The 23,616-nt window shown below is 37.3% G+C and overlaps 2 protein-coding genes across 2 annotated transcripts; one reads left to right on the forward strand and one right to left on the reverse strand.

The window, feature by feature from the left end:
* The first annotated feature begins 2,571 nt into the window (after positions 1 to 2,571).
* Positions 2,572 to 10,652, forward strand: cab39l1 (calcium binding protein 39, like 1). The gene is made up of 9 exons (XM_081381901.1): positions 2,572 to 3,097; positions 4,281 to 4,450; positions 4,552 to 4,716; positions 4,847 to 4,965; positions 5,692 to 5,860; positions 6,837 to 6,896; positions 7,006 to 7,071; positions 7,610 to 7,753; positions 7,986 to 10,652. The coding sequence occupies exons 2-9, from the start codon at positions 4,334 to 4,336 to the stop codon at positions 8,175 to 8,177; spliced, it is 1,032 nt and encodes a 343-aa protein (XP_081238027.1). The 5' UTR covers positions 2,572 to 3,097; positions 4,281 to 4,333; the 3' UTR covers positions 8,178 to 10,652.
* Positions 10,161 to 11,997, reverse strand: ccdc160 (coiled-coil domain containing 160). The gene is made up of 2 exons (XM_081381902.1): positions 11,935 to 11,997; positions 10,161 to 11,702 (listed from the first exon to the last, which is right to left on the reverse strand). The coding sequence occupies exon 2, from the start codon at positions 11,666 to 11,668 to the stop codon at positions 10,736 to 10,738; it is 933 nt and encodes a 310-aa protein (XP_081238028.1). The 5' UTR covers positions 11,669 to 11,702; positions 11,935 to 11,997; the 3' UTR covers positions 10,161 to 10,735.
* Between the last annotated feature and the right edge of the window lie 11,619 nt (positions 11,998 to 23,616).

The following is a 23,616-nucleotide window of genomic DNA, read 5'->3' on the forward strand; positions in this document are numbered from 1 at the left end:
TATCATACCCCTGCGGGTCCCCGGACTCCAGTTTGAAACCCCATGGATTGGGACACATTTTTCCATTGAGATAACTGGGGAAAAGTGTCCCAATCAACCTGAATTCACCCTATATATAATTAAATATTTATGTGCATATTTACCAAATGTTGGGCCAAATGTATAAATGTAAACCATACTACATTTCTAGTAAAAAAAAGAAGTGCTCAGTCACATATCCCTCTTTTTGATACCCATGCGCACCACAGACACCTTTATCCTTTTGGTAAATATTTTTTCTTCACACACTCTACATTCCCTTGCATAATTCTATTGGTATTATTTTGTACATATTTGGTAGATCTTGTTGTGTACATACATTATTTATTTGTCTAGTTTTATGTGTGTATATATAACCCCATTTCCAGAAAAGTTGGAATATTTTGTAATGTGTAATAAAATCAAGAATCTGTGAGTCTCTTCAACATGTATTTAACTGAAAAAAGTACAAAGAAAAGATTTCCAATGTTTTCACTGACCAAATTTTGAAAACCAATTCTGATTTTGGTGGCTCCAACACACTCCAAAAAAGCTGGGACAGAGGCAAAAAAAAAGTGAAGAGATTATAGAATATCCATGTTAAATCATTTTGAAACAGTCCACAATAAGCAGGTGAGTTGGTAGGTGAGGGTATTGTGATTTGGTAAAGGAGCATTTCAGTCTTTGCAAACAAAGATGTGTCCTGGCTCACCATTTCGTGCCAAATTTCATGACAAACCATTCAAAAATCACATTTCTCCATGCAAGATTGCAAAGAATTTAGGTCTTTCACCATCTACCTTACATCCAGAGAAATCTTAGTTTGTGTATAGGTCAAGGTAGGAGACCTCTGTTGAATGTGCATGACTTTTGAGCCCTCAGACGGGTTTGCATAAGAAACCATCATGCTACTGTGTTAAATCAGCCACATGGGATCAGTATGGAAAACCATTGTCACTTAACATAGTCTGGAATGCAACTCAAATCTCAGTTAAGCAAGGAGAAATCTATACATCAATTCTATGCAGGCGAGCTCATCTCAGATGGTCTAAAGAAAGTAGAAATGTGTGCCGTCACATGAGCCCATGCACGTTTCAGCATGTTTTTTGGGAAAAACAGAAAAACCAAAGGGACCATCCAGACTTTCATCAGACAGGTGCAAAAGCAAACATGTGTCATGGTATGTGGGTGCATCAGTGCAAACGGCATGGGTGACTTGCATATGTGTGAAAGTAACAGTGATGTTGAGGTGTATAATGGGATTATAGAGACATACACTGCCATCAAGATTACATTTTTCCTGGGAAGCAAACAATGCCAGGCCTCATTCTGCACATGCTAAAACAGAGTGGTTTCGTAGACACTTTACACCATGTGGATGTGCTTGACTGCCTGCCTGCAGTTCAGATCTGTCTCTTATTGAAAATGTATGGCCCATCATGAAAAGCAGAATCAGACAACAATGACCACAGACTGTTGAGCATCTTGAATTTGGCAGAGAATTCCACTTGCAAAACTGCAATAAAATGTATCCTCAGTTCCCAAACGATTAAAAAGTGCAATTCAAAGGAAAGGTGATGTGACACAGTGGTAAATATGGCTCTGTCCCAACTTTTTTGGAGTATGTTGCAGCCATCAAAATCAAAATGTATTTGTATTTACAAAAGTTGGACAATTAAGTTGGTCAGTGAAAACATTGGAAATATTTTCTTTGTACATTTGTCAGTTAAATAAAGGTTTAAGAGAATTAACAAATCACAGATTACTGATTTAATTGCATTAAAAAAAATCAAAACTTTTCTGGAAATGGGGTTGTATAACTTATTTTCCTTTATATAACGTTCTGTATTTTAAGCGCGTGCTGGAGTTTCTTTGTCGTCAGCCACATATAAATGGCCAAGCTTTTTAAAGTTGGGTAGCACTGTTTTTATTGTTTAGCAGCTAGAAATAATCCTGGAAATAATTCCAAATACATCATTCCTCCGTGTCGCTATAGTTGTGGTGAGGACATCTCTATTGTTATAACGATAATTTAAATGTTATAGTTATAGTTATTGTCGTTGGTGTGAACAAGCCTTAAGACATGAACAGAACTTTTGAGATGTTGCTGATGATAGGCTACTCACATGAAATGAACATAATGGGATGTCATGAACCCATGGACTAGTGTCTTTATTGGAGTTTTACCTATCTTGGATCAATTTTATACATTTGTAAACATTTAATGACACATTTGTATAAGAAAAAGGAAGATTTGCATTTTAAAGTCTCTTATTGGACTAATAAGTTATTCATGAAACGAACCAAACAAGCCCTACAAATTAATAAAATATCACATAAACACAGTTCATTTAATAGTATTAGTTTTTAGTTTTTTATGCATTTAATTGATTACACCTTCAATAAAACATTTTCAGAATTGATTTGTAAAAGGCGTTTTTATGCAATTGGTGCATAAAATGAGTTTTCGCTGCATTTGCACTGTTCTGACCAGCAGGGGTCACCAAGCGTGTTGCGTTTCGAGACAATGATTCATCATGTTCATCACTTGGTTCACTTGATTCGAAGTTTCGAAAAGACTCGTTTCTCCCATCACAACCTGGGCTGCATTTCTCACAAAGCATCGTGAGCTAAATTGATCGTAGAAACCATTGGTGGCAGTAGTTCTACGGTCTACTTAGGCTTACGATTCTTTCGAGAAACGCAGCCCTGGTCCATAATCCAGTTCTGCTTTCAGTGGTTTTGTTGCCTCACTCAGACTCAGTTCATCTTCATTCAGTTCGATTTCTGGTCAGGGTGTGCGCCTCCGTCTCGTGTTCTGATTGGTCAGAGTTGGCGTCAATTAAAAAGGGGGCGTTCGAAAACTCTCTTCAACTTCCCTGATAAAGTAAAGCGGCTGAAGTGTACGAGCAACAAACCACTCCTAAATTATTCGCAGTTACTAACTCAATAATTATCTCCTTTTGGGGAGATAGATATTTAGTTCGTTATAGTTTGAACTGGATTTACAGCTCGACCTAACGATTCTTCTCGTCTCGTTGTTTGGATTTTAAAGTGGACGTTTTGAGTGGTGAACGCGGTGAGTGTCTCTGCCTTCCTTCCACCTCCTGCTAACACACATCCACTTAGCCTGACATGTTGTTTTCTCTCTCTCTCTACATCGCACTTTAAGTACACATTTTTGTGACTCATTTTTATGTTGATTTGTTGGTTTCAAATTAGTTTCTTGATCATTTTTTTCTGTTCACGATAAAGGATCAGATTATAATGTTCGCGACTTGACCAACTGTCAAAAATGTCATTGAAAAGTTGAAAGGTTCAGCTCTAACTGCGTCTAACAGGAAATTTAGAGGAACCGTGTGACTAAAACCCACCCTGACAGATTACATCGATGGAAAAGGTTACTAAAGAAGTTATCTAAGTGGTTAGTTTCCTGGTTTGGGTTATTCTTCGTGCTCATTTGGCCATTCTTGAAAGAAGTCGGTTAGCAGCGAGCTAACGTTACATGGCTAACGTTACATGTCCAGCCTGTTGAAAGATTGAAAAGAAGTGGATTTTATTTTTCCCCGTGTTACAGATGTTTGTTTTTATGGGTACCTGATAAGGCTGTATAGGGTGGCACACTACTCAGTAAAGTGACTGTGATGGGTAATATTGAGTTCCTGAGAAGTGTTGATCGATAAGTGCTGGGTGGCGGTTAGCTTAGCTCATCGGGGTATTAGCTGTTTTTCAAGTTGAACAAATTGCCTAGTTGCTCATAGAAGAGACTCGTTTAGTAAATGTTTTCCTCTTTTGTGTCATGCTTTCACATGTGATGAAATCTTTACTTGTACTTGTTAGTGTTAAGCAAGTTTAGAAGACGTTTCATAACATGTTTGGTTTATTACTTGCGCAATAATAAGAAAAACAAAAATAAATAAACAGTCATAAGGCTTATAGCCTGTAAATAATATTAGTGTGATGCAAATTATTCCACAATGCATGTTGTTTTTAGTATGTCAGAGCACTCTTGACAGAGACTGTCCTCTTAACGTGTCTTTATTGTTGTACAGTTGTTGTGTTAGCAGTGATAACAGCACAGGCTGTTTCCTTTGTATGTTTCAACTATGAAGTGTATAAACGAAATGGTTAAAATGCTTACTTTGGCTGCTTTGAAAATGCCTTTCTTTTCAGGGTTGTCCTTTTGACCATTCATATTTTTAGTTTATTCTTTACTCATTGTTAATTTTCTTCACTTTTTTTTTGTTTCGTTTAATTTAAAGGTGAAACTTTTCCGTTTGTCCTTTGAAGTCCAACACGCACCCCAGCTAAAACCATGCCATTCCCCTTTGGGAAGTCTCAGAAGAGCCCTGCAGAGATTGTGAAGAGTCTGAAGGAGAATGTGGCATACTTGGAGAAGCTGGAATCATCTGAAAGCAAGAAATGTGAAAAGGTCAATCCTTTTTTTTTTTTTTTCGTTAAAATCTCGATGCGAATGTTTCAGCAAACCGTGGTCTGTGACTGAGTCAGAAAAACTCACTGTTTTTCCTGTAGGTTGCAGAGGAAGTATCAAAAAATCTTGCATCGTTGAAAGAGGTGCTGTCTGGCACCGGTGACAAGGAGCCTCAGACTGAGGCAGTGGCCCAACTAGCTCAAGAGCTCTACAACACCAACCTCCTCATTTCACTCATAGCAAATCTACAGAGGATTGATTTTGAGGTGCATATCATTCCATTTGTAATGTTTGGATTACAACTACTTCCGTCCTGCTGGAAGATATATTGCTCTGTGCACTAACCACACATTTGCTGTTTGCTCTCTTTGATTTATAATACGTTGTTCACCAAAGGGAAAGAAGGATGTGGTGCATCTGTTTAGCAACATTGTACGTCGGCAGATTGGCGCTCGCACCCCGACTGTGGAGTACATCTCTTCCCACTCTCAGATCCTCTTTATGCTGCTGAAAGGGTGAGTTTCCAGACCCCAGGGCAGAGTCATGGATCAACACTTTCGGAAGCCATTGATTAGCCTGGATTTTCCAATTGATGTTATGGGAGTCTGTGGTTGTATGGTTATTTTAGGACCATCATTTTCCCATATCCTGTCCATGTGGCTGAGCTGCCAATGAGGATTTAGCTTTCACAGTACAAACATATCTAGTTATTGACACTGTAGTGACTTTTTTGGGTAATGTTTTATACAGCAGTGGCCAAAATGTTTTTTGTTTTGTTTTTAATGACCTTACAATCCATCAATTTTTTATATATTTAAAAAAAAATAAACCTGAGAGAACAACAAGCAACTCAATGTTCAAAATTAATGGGCAAAAAAAGCAAGCTACACGTTTTATTTTACAATGCAAAAACAAAATGCTTAGAGAAACAAAGTTCATAGGAAAAAAGCTTACAATGACTAAACATAATCAGTTATTATATTATTATTTCTTTAGTTCTCTCTTGTTTTTGCATGTGCTTATAATTTCTTTGTATGACAGTCTGGACAAAAATTGTCCGCACAACTATGCAATATGCTTACAAAATCTTTAACAAATTGTTTATAATATTTGAATGAATGGTGTCAATTTTCCTAGACCAGACATCCCTTTTGTCCACTAATGTAAATGCATATAAACAAGTGTGGGTCTTACATGTTAGAAAAGTAACAATTTTATAAAAATCTGACTTTTGAAAGCAGCTATGAAACCCCAGAAGTGGCCCTTAACTGTGGCATGATGCTGAGGGAATGTCTGCGTCATGAACCTCTGGCCCGAATCCTTCTGTTCTCGGAGGATTTCTTCTGCTTCTTTCGCTATGTGGAGTTGTCTACCTTCGACATTGCCTCTGATGCTTTTGCCTCTTTTAAGGTATGACATGTACACAAAGCATCATCCATTTTGTGGGTTTTTCACTTGTAAACTTTGTCTTTGTCTTAAGAACATGAAAAATGCTACAATACACACAAAAAAAAAATAGCAGAAAAGTGATAATTTATCACTTAACCATCATTTAGTGATGTCATAAAAATGGTTCAAAAAAGTTTTTCCAATTAAAATAAATAAAACCATAAAAAATGCACATCACACCTGAAAGTTACTGGTAGGTTTGTAAACATTATCTGTTATGAAGTGAAAAAAATTGAAATCTTGCACACTGACATTTCTTGCAATAACAAACTATGATAACACTTTATTTTACAGTGTCTTTGTTACATGTTACATGTACTTACCATAGTAATAACAGTAAATTATGCATAATTACATTCAAATAGCCCTCAACCAAATCCTAACCCTATAGTAAGTACATGTAGTTACTTAATATTACACAGTACTTAAAATTATAATTACACTAACAATGTCACCTTAAAGTGTAATCCAAACTATTTCTCGCAATTTTTTTGACAGAAGCCACTGTAGTATTTTGTCATTTTTTTCCCCCTTTAACTTAGAGGGTTAGATGACTGAACCTAAAGTAAAAGTTCTGTCATCATTTACTCACCCACGTCATTCTTAACACATTCCCATTTTTGTCAATCCATTGAACATCTATGTGATCAATATGTTCATGCTTCAAAAAGTACATAAAGTGATGGTAAAAGTAATCTATAATAATCAAGCAGTTTAATCCAAGTCTTCTAAAGAGATGCAATCGCTTTATATGATGAACAGATTTACTTTATGCTTTTATTCATATATAAACATTGATCAACAATAAAGCACATCAAATATGTTAAACAGAAGCTTAAAGGTGCATGACTGAATTTGTATGAAAGAATGTTCTTTTTTTTACCTTGCCTTTACCTTGTATGACATGAGTGCATTTACCTTAAGACTTTGTTTTTAGGATCTTCTGACAAGACACAAGATCATGTGTGCAGATTTCTTGGAGACAAATTATGACAGAGTGAGTAATTCTTGTTACTCAATATTTCATGTGCCAGTGCTTTTGTATGTAAGTGATTTAAGCTGCTCTACTACATGGAGAAATATTATGATAAATCATTTGTTTTCAGGTGTTCACGGAGTATGAAAAGCTGCTGCATTCTGAGAACTATGTCACCAAGCGCCAGTCTCTGAAGGTGAGAGTTAACCACTATTTTCACAGAGTTGCTTTCAATTATTTAAGGCTGTAATGGTATTCCAACCTTTGAGGCAGAGAATGAAAATTCTGTCATCATTTACTCACCTTTAAGAATTTATTTCTTCTGCTGAACACAAAAGACTTTTTGAAGAATGTTGGTAACCAGACAGTTGATGGACCCCACTGACTTCCATAGTATTTTTTCTTTTTTCCTACTATGGAAGTCAATGGGGTATATCAACTGTCTGGTTACCAACATTCTTCAAAATATCTTCTTTTGTTTTCATCAGAAGAAATAAATTCTTACAGGTTTGAAACAACTCGAGGGTGAGTAAATGACAATTTTCATTTTGAAGAGAACTTTTTCTTGAAGTTGCTTGGATGAAAGAATGTTAGTTGAAGCCTGTTGAAATTTCATTCATGACAAACCTTATTTGGTTTCACAAAAGCAGCAATATGTTTGGTGATTTTGCTTTATTCTTACCCTTTGTTGTTGCGCTTAAGTGTGTTATTACTGACTATCTAATGATATCCAGCTTTTGGGAGAACTACTACTGGACAGACACAACTTCACAGTCATGACCAAATACATCAGTCGAGCTGAGAACCTAAAGCTGATGATGAACATGTTGAGAGACAACAGCCGCAACATTCAATTTGAAGCCTTCCATGTCTTTAAGGTATGTGTTTAAATGCACAGCATTTCATGCAACTTTAATATATTTGAGTTTGGCACTTTGCTTGTCTGCTTTTCCCTCCGTCTACTCCAATTACTTTCCGCACTCAACAGCTGACCGGTCTCCTGTCCCAGTTCTGCCCTCCCTTTTTGAATGTAAACAGGTCAGGGTCAGTTACTAGGGACCGCATGAATGGAGATTCAGTGACTTTTACGGGTTTCTTGTGTCCTCTCAGGTGTTTGTGGCCAACCCCAATAAGACACAGCCTGTGCTGGACATCCTCATCAAGAATCAGTCCAAGTTGGTGGAATTCCTGAGCCACTTTCAAACGGACCGTTCAGAAGACGAGCAGTTCTGCGATGAGAAGAACTATCTCATTAAGCAGATCCGGGACATCAAACGGCCTGCACCTGCAGAGGAGTCCTAATGGAAAACGTGGAGTGTAGAAACGGGGCGCTCGCCTAGTGATGTGGTTTGATTATGTGGGTGAGAATTGGATGTGAGGGACAGCTAAATACGTCAAAGAAAGAAATCACTTGGACTAAATATAACTTCTGAAACAGGTGGAGAAATGCTGGCAGAATGTGCAAACACATGTCTGTCCCTTTAGTTGGGGCAAGCAGGGTTCTGCTGCGGGAGGTGCAAGTAGAACCCAAGCACTCCATTTAAACCTATATATATATATTTTAGCACTGCCCTTAGAAAAAAGGAAGTACAATTGATTTACCTTCAGGCGGTAAATCTTTGATTAAAATAGTATCCAAATTCATGTGAATGAGAAGTATATCTAAAGCCTGCACATGGCTTTTTAACATTTTTAAAAGTTAGAACAAGTATATTGGTACAAGGTATGGCTCTGCATATTTGCACTAAATCTGGTAGCTTTGCTCCAGGTTGGCCATTAGTGCCAGTTCATACTCTTAGCACAAGACAACCAAATATTGTAAAACGGTAGGTCATAAATACAGGACATTATGAGGCCTTATTTAAGTTCACAACCATATTCTCACATTTAAACTAGTTAAGGGACGTTAAAGCATTTTAAAAGCCAGAAAATGTCATGTGGTCAAGCGAAACCTTTATCTTTGAAAAAACAGCTGTGGAGTTTAGTGGTCATGTTGGATGCTGCACTCAATTTCCATTTTAACTGGGTGCCTTATTTAAATAGCTTGGTCATTCTGGGTCTTCTATTACATTTATATTTATCTATAACATTGGATTTGTAGTATTATTCTGCTTTTGCTTGGGTTAACGCATTAGGAGGACTAGTTTTATTTAAACTGCTTTAAAATTATATAAAAAAACATACTCCTTAATATAAGTTTTCTCAGTCTAGATAAAAAATGCAATGAATTCAGGGTTCATAGACTTCAGTGAAGGTGAAATACATGGTACACAATTACAGTGCAAGACATGATAACTTCCACACACACTGTAACATTGAAAGGATGTGAAATGCTAGAGCTGGGGCATGTCATGTCATTCCTCATACGGCATTTTGATGAACAGCTTAGACAAGCCAATTAAAAGCCTTTAAAAGATGGATTCAATAGGAAAGACCATTTAACACAGTTCTTCGTGTCCTGCACTGTCAAACTTGAATGAGCCAAAGCTGTGGTAACACGGTATATCTTTCGATGCCTGACTAGACTTAGAATTGGGTTCTCCATTGGAATCGCACCTTTCAGTATCTCTTGGAAGTTTTAGATGAAATGCAGAACAGGATTCTACTGAAAGGTTCCACCATTAGGCTTTATACCTTAAGTTGAATATATTTTATGTACTCTATTTGCACAAGTTCCTTTTCTCATATACCTCAGATTTTAAATTCCTAAGTGCTGTTTTTGCCCCCGCTTTGCTTCAATAGAATTTTTCTGGTATCAGGTTTATTTCATTGACATGCATTTGGTGTCATGAACTAGCATTGGTTAATGTAAAAAAATATATATTTCAATACAGTTGCATAAATTAACATTAGTTTATACATAAATAATGAACAATGGCATATTTATTAATAATTAACATTAACCTAGATGAATAAAAAAAAATTGTTCATGATACCTAATGCACTAAGTAACAAATCACAATTTATTGTCAAGTGTTTCTGTTGTTATTATGGATGTGGGGTAGTAGCTTGAATTATGCAAGCTAAAATAAGACTTTACAACACCAAAGTTGTGGTCTTTGTAATGCTGAAAAGGACCTACAAGGGAAACAGTTTAATTTTTGCAGTTTGCTAATGGGTACATAGACTGTCCCGAGTGTGAGGAGAGCACTCGCCGTGCTTGTGTAAATGAGCCACACTCTAAAAGGTTTTTAATGGATCAATCCGAATGTCAATGTGTTCTTGTGCTTTGACATCGTTTCAGTCAGCTCTTCAGCAGACACAAATGATTTGAAAGTATAACTTGTGCGTGTAGATTTGTGCTTTATTGTAAGTATTTAGGGGGTAAAGGGGAAAAACCTTCTGAGCTGCCTTTCTTGCTCTTATAAACTGCACCATGTGTAAAATCACTTGTCATTTGATACCAAAAAGTACAAGAATGGGTGTTTGGCCAAATGTGATTATTCCGCTGACAGGGTTTTAAAGGAGGTTTTTGTCTTTTAAGCTCATTTAAGCTTTGAGCCTTCAGATTCTCCATGCAGTGATAGTGATCTCTGACAAAGAGTTTAAAAGTAATATGTGAAATATTTTGGTAATATTTGGTATATATATATATATATGCCTTTTATTATTTGCAGTTTGACTGATAAATGTTTGCTATGCTTTTCACTCATTTTTCACACATTTGAGTTTTGTTTCCACTGTGGGAGAGGATTATATATGTACATAAAGTTTTATTTAAAAAAAAAAGAAGCAAATGTGGAGGCATATTGAAAATAAAAGAAACCGTGGCACTTATTGTGTGGTAACATTAGTTTTTTTTTTTAATCTAACCATTTTAAGGATTGAAATGGCTACATTTGAAATATTGCTGCAACTAATTATTGGCTGATGAAGTGTGTGCGTAGGAGCTCGAGGGCCGCGCGGCTCCGTGCGTGACTCTCTCTCTCAGCATGCAGGTCAGCGCGGGTCTGCTCCACCTCCCTCTGAAGCCTCAGGAGCACAGCCTCATTTTCTATCCGAGCTGCTTTTTCCAGCCGGTCTCCTTCAGACTTCCATTGCGCTTGCACTCTTTCCAGTTCCCACATGAGGTTGGAGCGCTCCTGTGTGATCTGCTGCATGTCCTCTTTGGCTTTTCTCAGGGTTGTCCTCCACATGTCTGCCTCTACTTCCTTTTCCCTGACCTGTATAGTCAGCTTATGTAACTGAGCATTAATTTTTTGGCTCTCAGACTTCAGATCATTTATCACGAGGGCCTGAAGTGTAGCCATTTTTTTGGAAAGGCTTAACTGCTCCCCAAGCTTCTCCACCAGGCCCTGCAGCTTCATCCTTTGCTCATGTTCTGCCTTAAGCTGCTCCTCTGTACAACTGAGCTGTTGCCTTAGTGTCCATCTGTCCTTCTCCACTTCTGCAAACCCAGCCCGTAGTTTGCTGATGTCCCTCTCGTTCCAAATGCACATCTGTCCCGCAGTCTCACTCTGGTCAGTAGGATTTTCAGAGTTTGCTCCATTTACAGGATGCTCATGCCTAATGATTCTCTTCGCCAGGGTCTCCTTCTTTAGCAGTCGCTCAGCGTGCTGAACCTCTTTCAGAGCTCTCAGGTAGATCTGCCTTCTGTGGCTCATCTTGGGTTCGTCGATGTCTGTAGAGGGGGTGGATGGTGATTTTGTTGAGCTGTTGCATTGTCCATTCGTGTTGGTCTGGTTATCAAGCAAGTTTTGGAAAGAGAAACGAGGAGGGAACAGTTTCTCCACCCAGTGATGTCCATCTCTGGAGCTGGACTCATGTTCAGGGTTTTGATCTGTGATTTCCATGGTCCTCGGTTAGTTTGAACTTTATTACAATGATCTAAAAAAAAAAAAAAAAAACTCAAGGAACACACCGTACTATAAGGACATTCATCGCCCTCTCCTTTCATCAGTTATTAATAAAATGGCTGGATGCTTGGTCGTTCAAAACCAAATCTCTCGTCAACCTCGGTTTTTTTTTACTATCTGGCATTGATGAAACGTACAAAGCTGTAGGTATTTTCTCTCACCCACAAGTCGGTTTTAAAGAAATATGAGCGGTTCATGCTTACAACATCAGCGTCGTTGGTCTCTACGGTCTCTGTCCAGTCAGTGAGCAACTTCCTGTTTACAGTACAAGAGAACAACGGACACTTAGCGCCCTCTTCTGGAGGAGTTTAGATTCTTCATGTTACATGCCATGATCCCTACAAGTACATTGTTCATTTGCGTTAACCTCAATATGAGCTCGCAGTTTTGATTTGCTTTGCAATTCATTTAAAAATTGCTTTGTATATAAATTACAGAGAAACACAAGAGTGCTTAATTTGAGATGTTCTGTGTACTATTTATTCCTCCTATTTTAATTTAAGGAAGCAGGTCTTTGATTCATGTCAAAGTGTCTGAGATTATATTGTGAAATCAAATCTGAGCGTTATATTTATGTTAATATAAAAGAATAGTGTTTTATAATTATCTATATCAGTTTTGTTTTAAATGTGTAATTACAGATATTCAACTGCAAGGATTCTAATGTGTCTGTGTAAAAAGTCACGTATTTTTAGGATATACATATTTGCAGAAGTTTAATGCTAACAATAATCGATCAAAACTGTTCATTATGAAGTCTAACACCTGCTCAAAATGATTAAGCTCACACTGTAAAAAAAAAAAAAAAAGTTGCTGCCTTAAAGTACAATCTACTTGGATGTTTAAGTAATTTTACTATAAATTATAAAACAAATGAGAAACTGTTATAAGTTGAAAAACTTATTGTGGTGAGTTAAAGCAATGTAAAAACGTATGTTGTCATAAGTTATTGATCAATTTTTTACAGTGCAGAGTGATTTTGTAGATGTCTGAAAGGTTTTGATTGTCAGGGACTTGCAACTTATTGTGGAAGTCGGATTAATTTTAGACATGCATTTCAGAGATTAGTTTAAATTAATTCACTGCACAGAAGATGATCTTCATCCATAGAAGAACTTATCCTAATTTTTCTTGAAGTATAAAATTGTATCAGAGTATAATTACATAAAGAACTATGTGTTGTTTACAATTCACAAACAAGTAACATTGTATTCTTGAAACACTTCAGTCAATGTTTCTAGTTTAATTTGTTTTTCAGCAACTAGCATAAGTAAATGCATACACCCTATCCTTTTCTTCACGCTGATCATTTTCTTTGTTCCTCGAAAGGAAAAAAAGTAGGTTAAAGTTCAAAAGGACGCTCAAGAGACTTCCTCCTGTTTAAAGAAGATACTTGCAACTTGCAGATCTTAAAATCAGTTTAGAAAAGTGTTAGTTTCTTAAAAGCCTTTGGGGGGAAAAAAAGAGTTTTACAATTAGTCTGCATGAACTTTTTAATTAGCAGACTCGACAATAAACCCAAAAATGAAATCGTGGATAAAATGATGCAGGAATGCTGAGGGAAATGCTCTTTGAAGCCAAATACAATGGTGCACACACAGCCCAGTGTGGAGTAGTGGGGGTTGAGTGAACCGGGGTCAAAGGTCACCAAAGCCTTTTGTCTCTCACTGACCATAGGATTCATTTCCATAAGGCCAAACCGAGTGTCTCACATTCTAACTATCTTTATGAAACATTTCGATGACATGAAATGTCTTGAGGATTGCATTTCCAGAATTCCCACTGGTTTTGATGAGCAGAACTCCTGTTAATTAAAGCTAAAAAAGATTTTCAGAAGGCTTTTTGTGTGGACTTTCCTTCACCACCCCCAACGAGAAGAAGGGGATGCTCTACAATTACATGCATGACATAACATTTTGTTGTCTATTTTGAGTGGCGACATGGTTCGAACATGAAACATCTGCGCAGTAGATACTGAGAACTCATTCTTCACTTCGCCCAAAATCTGGTATGTGGACCATTTAATGCACAAATGTCTATTTTACATATAGTGTATATGCACACAACTTTTACCTGACTGCATGTCAGAATGATTATTATGTGAATTTATGAGTTAATCATGATTTTTGTTACCCACTTTTCATTCAAATTTCTAGTAAAACATTGCTACATATGTTTGCTACATTGCTTTTCCCCACTATTGTGTTTGGGCTGTGTATTCCAACTTGTAAAATGTATAATCTGTTATGGGAATATAGTTTTCACTATTAATGTATATTACAACTGTGATAGCTATTGTTTCTGTGTGTAGGTTGCTATTTTTCTGAAACAAATGCTATTGTAAAAAAAGCAAAATGTTAAATAAATTTTAGTTTGAACTTTGACTTCTTATGGCACAATGAAGTAGAAAATGATGTCAAACTGATAAGCTTCCAGATGCCTAAATAATATAAATACATCATATATTCTAAACAAGTAGCCTATTACTTTATTGCAGTTATCAACCAACTTTGCACGTGTGGATGACACCACAAAAGACTAAACAAAAACAAACAAATCTCACGAGTTTTCATGCCCTGGGATGCCCTTTTCACCCACTTGCAAAAAAATGAAACATTAATTTCAGATGTATCACTTTTCATAATGAATGTAATTCCAAAGCAACATTATAGTCATATAGAACGGTAACACTTTACAATAAGGTTCCATTAGTTAACTTGAACTAAGAATGAACAATACTTATACAGCATTTATTAATCTTAGTTTGTTAATTTCAGTATATTATCAAATGTTGTATTTGTTAACATTAGCTAATGCTCCATGAACCAACATGAACAAACAATGAACAACTAGATTTTTATTAACTTGCATTAACCAAGATTAATAAACATTGTAACTAATTATTTTTCATTGTTAGTTCATGTTAGTTAATACATTAAATGAGTGTTACCTAGAGTGTAATACGGTCAAAAATCGGAAAAATAATCTGTCAACTAATTTTAGGTTGTTTTTAATGAAACAAATGTTCCTATCAACAACATAAAAACACATTTACATTCAACTTTTCCAAAAAGAACATTCATTTAACAAATAGGCTACATAAACACTTTTTAATCTAATCAACAGTGTTGCTTTATAAGTCTATAATTGCTTTATGTTATAATAACGACAATAAAAAGACAGACTAGCACTCAGCCCAATGATGTGAAAGTGGTGTTACTTGGGATATGGAGAGCGGATGTGTGAGTTGTGGTGGGGGGATTGAGTGAGTTGAGGAGGAGGAGGAAGAAGAGGAGGAGGAAGAAGAGGAGGAGGAGGCTCGCGAGGCCCATCATCACATGACGAGATGTTCGCGCCTCTTTCGTAAACCTTGCCCAACCTGATGATCCCAAACAACTCGGAGGTTACGCGAATACGCGCTAGTTTAACTCACGCGGAGGCCTTAAAAGCGTCAACTTTTATTTCTCGTCGTGACCAGGGTTCACGCGTGGGTCTTTGCTGTGGCGAGATATGATTGTGGAAACTTTTGAAATTGTGACAGTGTTTGTTGGTGGGACAGGCTTTGTGTGTGTGGAGCAGCTGGGAAGCTAACAGACAATGTAGGAGATGGATCAATTAATGGACTCTTGAACGCTTAGATATATTTGGAGGTGTGTTTGTTTGTCTTAACTAACGTTAAGCACATGTAAGTGAGATTCGTTTTTAAAATAACGAGACTAACATTTTTTTGCGACTGTATCAAAGAAATCTAATGTTTAATCTGTGTTATTTTCAAAGCCACCCGTCTCTGGTTTTTGGAAAAGAAATTAAGCCATTACGTCTGCCTTTACGTGATTTGCTGATTAATATTTAACTTAACCCGTTTTACTAACAGTTTGTGTACATTCGAGTCAATCACTTACTTTTTTGAGTGAATCTGGACCCTGTTTTAAATTTATATTGAGTTTAATAATTTCAGACACTGCAAAAACGCGAGTTTGAAGCTCAAACCTGGTTTTATCGGTGTATTTTCAGTTTATTATCAAACCCATATTTGAAAGTAACGTTACTGGTGAGTTTCACGTGGCTCCGCAACCCTTCTCCATAGCAAGGGCCATTCTATCTAAACCCAAACTCCGGTGAGAAACTATAGTTGTTGGATTAAGAGCATTTAACCTCATTGTTGTTGGATTAAGAGCATTTAACCTCATTTTAACGCAAACGAGTTAAAACAGCTATTGGCACCCGTCGTTTAACCCTCTAAAACTGCTCACTTAACGTTAACTCAGTTTTGTTATCGTCGTCAGCTTATAGATGTTATGATTTCGTTTCCTGTTGATAACACATATACACACTCTTATGTAATCAGAAACTTTTCAGCTGATTTGCTTTAATTTTAGCGTAATAGTTCTATCGTTGGAGGGTTTGCTGCCGATTAAACGACAGCCTGTGTCGTTGAAAGGAGAGCTCGTGGGCCACACAAGCAGAAGATCGGGCACCGACCTCTCGAGGCCTAGTTAATGTTTGCAGATTCGACCTCTTTCAGTCTCACAGGCGAATATTCATCATTCGGCGTTTTTCGTTCGTTTCTGGACGCGCGTGATTCGAAATATCGCGTAATGCGGCGTTTTGCGCTAATTCTTTATTTTTTTTTATATATTTTTTTTTACAATCTATGGTCTATAAATACAGTATTTTGACAACACACGGTGAAGAAAACTTAATTTTTAAGGTGACTTGGGTTTTGAGTGGACACTTTTGGGAGTAGACGTTGTTTTTGGTTCGTCAATTAGCTCGTATAACAGTAGTGAAGAACTTTCAACAAGTTGTATTTGTCTTCAGTTGAAGATCCTCCATTTTGAGAGACCCAATGATACACGAGCAAAGCGCGCCAAGCACGAGAATCACTGACGTTCAGTCAGACTCCAAACGGACTGTGAAGAAAATTAGGCTACTAAAATTGCATACCTTAATTAACTTAATCCACAGTTACAACCTGCAGTCATAAGTTTTAACTTATCCATTTAGAATTTAATTACTTGCTCAAAAACTAGCTAAAATCAAGTAGAAACGACAGAAATTACTAGTTAAATAGATGGGAATATGTTTACAGTCATTTAAACCTTTGTATTTTGCTGGTGTACATTTTAATTGATTCCTTAGACCAGCCATATGTTTTAATTCTTAAACTATGCAAGCATAATAAGATTAATCTTTTTATTTGTCTTCCCAGGTGTTATGAAGATGGATCGTTAATGAAGGTATAATGGTGGAGTTGAGGTCCTTCAAAGAAAAACCTAACTTAATATTAATATGGCCCTCCTGTTAAGGTGCATCTTGTGTAGTTAGTGAAGTAGTGTAGTATCTACTGCGCTAGATGCTCCTTTTGGCAGGAGTAGTTGTATAATCAGCATGTGGAAGCAAAAACCAACTTCATTTATCAATAAGTTCTGTTAACATGCAGTTCCTGCTCTACTTTGACATTACTATGCTATTAATCACACTGTGCAATATGTATATATTTTTTTCATTATTGTTTTTCTATGATCTATATGAGTTTGTCCTGGCAGTTCCAAAGTGCTCACAGTGCAGGTAGTGCCAGTGAATCTACTGCAATGTTTGCACTTCTAGTATTGCCGGTCGCCTTCTGCCTGTCACTCTGGAGCTGCTGCTGCTTATGGAAAAGCCCTGTTATGTGGGGTGAGTTTTGCAGGATTGCATCCAGCCTTATTACAGCATGCTGTGCAAATCCATGCAAAACTCGCTGCACCAGGGACAAACTTCTTCTATAACTGACTTGTTTATGCTCAAGATGATATTTACAACCATGTAATTGCATGTATGCCTAGTTAGTTTTTCTCAATTGGTTTGGCTCAATTCTCAAATGAGACATTTTCCCCTCTAAAATCAATGTTCAGATCTCTAAACAATTAGTTTCTTGTTAACATCAAATGAGTTGATTCTCAGTGAAATTGTCAAACTCTTCTCTACTTCTAAACATTCTTTCATTGTGTGAGCAATCACATGCAAAATAATCCATTCAGTGATTCAAATCTTTCAGACATGTTATATTCCATAAATATTTATGACATGGAATGTTTGTAATGTTTGCTAAATTGGCAAACAGCCTGCCATTGTAATGAATAGGAATCACAATATATCAACCAACCAATGTTGTATATATGGAGTTTGCTGATGGCTAAATCACCATACATTTGTATTTATACAATACATTTATTTTTGTACATTTAAACATTTAGCAGACGCTTTTATCCAAAGCGACTTACAAATGAGAAGAGCAATAGAAGCAATTTAACTAACAATAGGACAACAATATGCAAGTGCATTTGTAGAAATGTTACATGCAAACTGAAAACTCTTGTCACGGAAGAGCAATAAGATGTGTGTAAAACTGAACAAGCAACTGAGAATTTTCAAAATGTACTGTATAAATACAAATGTTCATTTTCTTTTTGTGTTCTACAGTACTGACTTTACCTTCTGTCTGAATCTATTTAAATTGATCAGTGATACACAGACAAAACTGACATTCTTGTATAGAAAGCATTTAGTGTCAGCAAAAAAGTAGAAAAAAAACATGAAATTTCTATCTATGGTGAAGAAACATATAAACAGTTTGACCAGTGTGGCTCACACAATGACAAAAACGCTTTATTTTGGTGCCGACTTAACTAGGTTTTGAAGAATTAATTAAATGTTTTGGGTGAGTTGCTGCATTTTGCAGACATGCAATAAGAGTTGTGATGTTCCAGCAAACAGTTGTAACAATTGCACTTACAGTTTAGAGAAATGTGCCAAAGCGATTGAGAGAAACTGTAATAAAGCAAAAAACTTTATTTTAAATGTATGCTGAGCTGCAAGCGTTGCCATAATTCTAAGACACTATATCATAACAGCAAAAATATAAGATGCATAGATTTCTATAGAGAGAAATGAAAGCACTTTGTTGTATGTTACATTACAAAAGTATGTTTAAAATATAGTTGTTTGTTTATATTTTCAGTGGCACTTGCATGCAAATATTTGTCTTGCTGTTTTCGGGTGGATGACTTTGCAATTTTAATAGTGGCGAAAATCTTCAGTAAAAATTGCACGGTATCCATCTGTAATCCGCTAGATTCCATTACCTGCATTTCCCCCCCACTTTGAATATGTAACTATGTAAATTCTCAATAAAATTATGAAGCCATTTTAAACTGCCTTTGCTCGCATTTTGATTGCACAGATTTGATGGTGACCATTACCAACACCAGATGGCAGCAGATACCTGGAAATGTGACAAATGTGTTTGTTTGCTATGCATTTTGAAATCAATTTGAAAATGTAAATTTGTTAGAGAAGCAATATAGACATTATCAGAAAATACAATCCTCTATCGATATGATCTCATTACACCTTTTAACAAATTAAATTAGCTCAAGACGTAATTGAAGACCCAATCGGGAAAAGTCCATTTGAATTGTGAAGTAGCCCATACTTGATCTTCGTCTCCATCTGCGCATGACCGATTCATAACGCGCCTCCTGTCTTCATAACCATAACTTTAATATCAACGAAACAGTTCAATACCAAACGGTACTCTTCTGTAATCGATTCCTTTTAATAATGCTATAATCGTGAATTCGCGCAGTCCCTCCTTATGCAGGGAAATGTGGGCTTGATTTGTGCGCATGAAGTTTGTCTGTTAATGAGGTGGAGATGAAGAGCTCCTCCACAGGACTCTCCTCACACTCACTCACTTCAGCGATACTGCCGCTGAGTCCACAGCATCGCTTTCTGCTCACTTCAAGCAACGCAGATCGTTCCTGCTCACTTCCTTTGCGTTTGTAATCAGACCTGTCCCCAGGAAGCCTTTTACTCCTGATAGTTCTATCATTTGGATTGATAATGCCTGGACTGAAGTTGAACGGTGCACTGATTCTGTGCGTCCTGATGCTGCCCTTCTCTCGGCCGAACAGTCAGATGCTGGACTGTCGCGAAGTGCGCTCGTCCTTTCAGTTTTTGTACCCGGGGATGAAATGGACCCCAGAAACGCCAGTCTCAGGTAAAACGAGCTATCGGGATCACCATAAGTTGATTCAACTTTCTGTGTGATTTTAAAATCTCAAAATCTCCCGTCCAAAAAAAAAAAAAAAAAAAGCTTTCAAAAACATGATGTCTAAAAGTTTTACCTGCTGTTCAGTAAGACTTGTAGCCTATTTTAAAAACATGACGATGTGGTAGCCTATGTGTATTTTTTGTATTGCAAAGTGGAAACTAGTTTATATTAAACTGTATACGGTGCGCTAAGTAGCCTAGGCTACTCTAAATGAGAATTATTATTGTTATTTTTTTGTAACGCCCATAGGTTAAATGTAAAATTGATGATTTACATTATACGATTGATCAATATATCCAATTATGCATGTTTGGAATAGCCTATTGGTAAATCTTAAAGTAAAACTGTCATAAGAGGAAACTTTAAGTTTAGTTACTTTTTATGTTTCTAGTATTATTTTAATTATTAGGTGGCTAAGTAATCCAACTGTGATTGGCATCTCGCTTTCTCTTTCTCTTTCTCTCTTTTACAATTTCATTATTTATTCGTTAGATAGTGGTGTTTATGTTTTTGCTTCTAGTTATTCTAATAGTAGCCTAACTATTACTGGTACCAAATTGTGATTTTTTTTTTGCTATTGAACTCTTTAGGGATCTTTATTTCAATACCAATAATTCACCTTAGTAGTTGGCTATGTATTCCAGTTTTTGCTAATAACTGTCCCACTATTTTACTAGTACTTATACAATTCTATTTATGTAACGTTTGTATCTACTGTAGCCCATTTCGTGTGGTATTACTTTCACTCTGCGGGATGCGAGAGGATCTATCTGTAGGTTTGAAGATAAGATAAGAAATAAGTGTCCTGACTGGATTGTCATCTTCAGCTATGAGGAGTGGCTGCAAAAGTAGCCCGAGGAGAGCTGTAAATGTATTTCTCTTAGCCATACCTAGTGTGAATTACCTGTCATGCTGGAGGAGGCGAATTGTGTTAGTGTGTTTATTGAGGTTGCTACATTTCCCAACGGAGAGCTGAGGAGATGGATGAGTTGAGATGAATGACAGGATGGATGGCTGACACTCTACTTGACGTCTCTCCTTAGCTGCTTGAGGCTTTAATTCTGTCTCAATTGGAGGCTGGAGAGAAGGGGGGTGGGTGGGGTAGAAACACCAAGAGTGGAGTTTGTTTGGCCCTAACAACAAAAATTCTGCTGAAAAGGATCTTGCTTTTCCCCAGTGGCTGCATTTTGTTGTCGGGCTGCTTTATGTGCAAGTATCATTCCCCCCAATACCAGTGGTAGCAAATGCCTCAAAAAGAACAATAGATAAATTTAGATCTCCATTCCAGTCACTCTATTTTATTAAAAGGTTTGCATTTTAAGCAAGTCCATTTAAAAAACATTTTTTTTATTTAATTGGAATAATTTGAACTACGGTAAAGGATGCTGGAGTCTTTCTAATGCCATGTGATTCGACTTGCAGGTAAATGAGCGTAAACCTGAGTGATCCCTTATGGTTCTGCTGCTTTCAGGAGATATAAAGTGACCTTCCCAGAGTTCCATTTAATCAGAGGTTCTGTTCGTTTTTTGCAGACTTCGCATTTGCAATTTAAATGGATTGCAATTGGGTTAAGGACAAGGAACAGAGTGATATTCAGTCATTCGCCTCCTCAGAGGAATTTTAACACATTTTAACCTTTATCAGAGTTTAGGAAAAGTAACAGAGTGATTGCGTTGCATATCTTATTGGACTGCACGAACCTGTATCCACTATCTGGTATACATTAAATTATATAGGCTAGTGCCATTATTATGAAAACTTACCGGATTGCATGCATAAGAAATGAAACTCATGTATGTTTATCTTTTTGCAGTGCCCTGCAGTTTTCAGATGAATTTCTTTGAAAGCATGTCGGGTTGGTTGTGCTCTTCGTGAGTAGCTGGTAAGGGACTTTATGTCCTGATGGGTACAATCCTGCAATAAAAGCTTTTTTGAAGCCCGTTCAGAGAAAGGACTAACTGTGAGATTTTTTTTCTTTCTTTTGGAAGTGTGCCGCAGGCCTGATAATCCCAGCGGCACCAGGCTCTGGACTTTATGCCTGGTGCAGTAATTAGTGGTGCGGCGAAGCCTTTGGCTTTATTCATTTTGATTCATTATATGAACCGATACCACGCGGCTCCAGCATATTTAGCCAGAAACCTTAATTGGGTGTCCTTGTATTATGTCAGACTATGAAAGAATGTGAGGTTAATTGTTTGCCCCCTTGTTTGGTATTGATTTATGTGTTGGCTAAGTGCATCTTAAGAGACATGCTTGCTTAGAAAAATGCCATAAAAGATGCGTTAGAGGAGAAACTGCGATTAATAACTTTTCCCTTTATGTCCTAGATAGTCCAATCATTACCAACAGCATCATTTAATTTTTTTCTTTTTGTTAAACCTTTCCATTCAACGCAAAGAGCATTCAGCAAAAAGAGCTGTCCAATAATGGAGCACCTATTCCGAACCCAATGCACGTTGCTGGCCTTGAAGTGGCAAATTAATGTAGACAACCTTAATGTTAAATGGAAATGGGAATGACTGTGTGCCGTATAGTGTAGCTGTCACCTTAGTGATTTTATTTATTCCACTGAGAGTTTCATTCACTCTCGCAGTCTGCTTGCAGATTCAATGCTTTGCTTGATTTGCATCGCATGTCATGTTCTGAGTTCCTGCATGTCAGGTTTAGTCCCAAAAGTTTACAGATCTCTTCACTTACTGCTTTACAGAAACATGCACTTCTTCTCTATTGTAAATGCGGCGTTCACCTTCAAAGACCCCTTTTTCTGAACCACACAACAGGCAGCTGTATCCACTGCGCTGTAACCCCAGTAAACCCTGGCTTTAAACTTGGTGCTCGTGGTGAAATTTGGGTTGATGTTTGATGGATGCAACCGCTGTGCTTCTGTTTAGCTGCCAAATGTGATCTCTTTTGGCATGTGTGAGTGGGATGAAGAGAGGAAGATCTGTAGCATGTGCAGGAGAGAGATGGACTAACATTAGAGGAAAGAGAGGATGTGATGACTGATGTATTGATGATGGAATACAAGGATGCCATGCCGAAATACAGCCTGCAGGAAGATTGAACTGAATTCTAATCATATCGCATGTAATGCCAGGGGGGTACAAGACCAAAAAAGCCAACAGGAGGTTCTACCCTTCTCGTCTCCGCTGGCACGTCTTAACCGATTTTTATTTTTTTGATATCTCTCTCCCTCGCCATCTCGCCCCGAGAGGAAGAACTGAATGTCAAAGCACAATAGACAGTTGGCTGTCTTTGTAGTCTCAAAGGCACCTTTACACTTCGATGCTCGTACGTTGGTTACATCAGTCTGACATTTTGATGTGCCATCCCCTGCAAATATTTTATTAGATAATGAGCGCTCAAATAAGGATGACCGTTGTTAAATTCATGAGTTGAATTGAATGGTCTGGTGTTGTTTCTTTGGTTTGCGGCCGCTGAAGAAACCTACTGTATGAGTAATGAGGGGTTCAGCGGGTTGAGTACAAAGTGAAGTCAGAGTCCATCTCTCAGCAGTCTCTCTGATCAAAATGAAATGAAAGGGAGCTGTATTCCCGTCCATTGGTACTCACGGATGAGATCCAGCTAATGAAGTGCCACTGACCTCCCTCAAGAGCTTGCGTTATAGGCTGTTAAGGGGCTTCTGTGCCGCTTGTTTTAATGGCAGAGACACTTGTTCACCCCATCAAAGGCTAGATCCTCTCAGTGCAGACAGTATTGTTTTTCCAATTATCAGGAGCAAGTCCTCATAGAAATGATAAACTACCCTGCTGAGCATGGCGTCTTA

This window comes from Scardinius erythrophthalmus, assembly GCF_964197995.2.
Source record: "Scardinius erythrophthalmus genome assembly, chromosome: 13".
NCBI classification, from domain to species: domain Eukaryota; kingdom Metazoa; phylum Chordata; class Actinopteri; order Cypriniformes; family Leuciscidae; genus Scardinius; species Scardinius erythrophthalmus.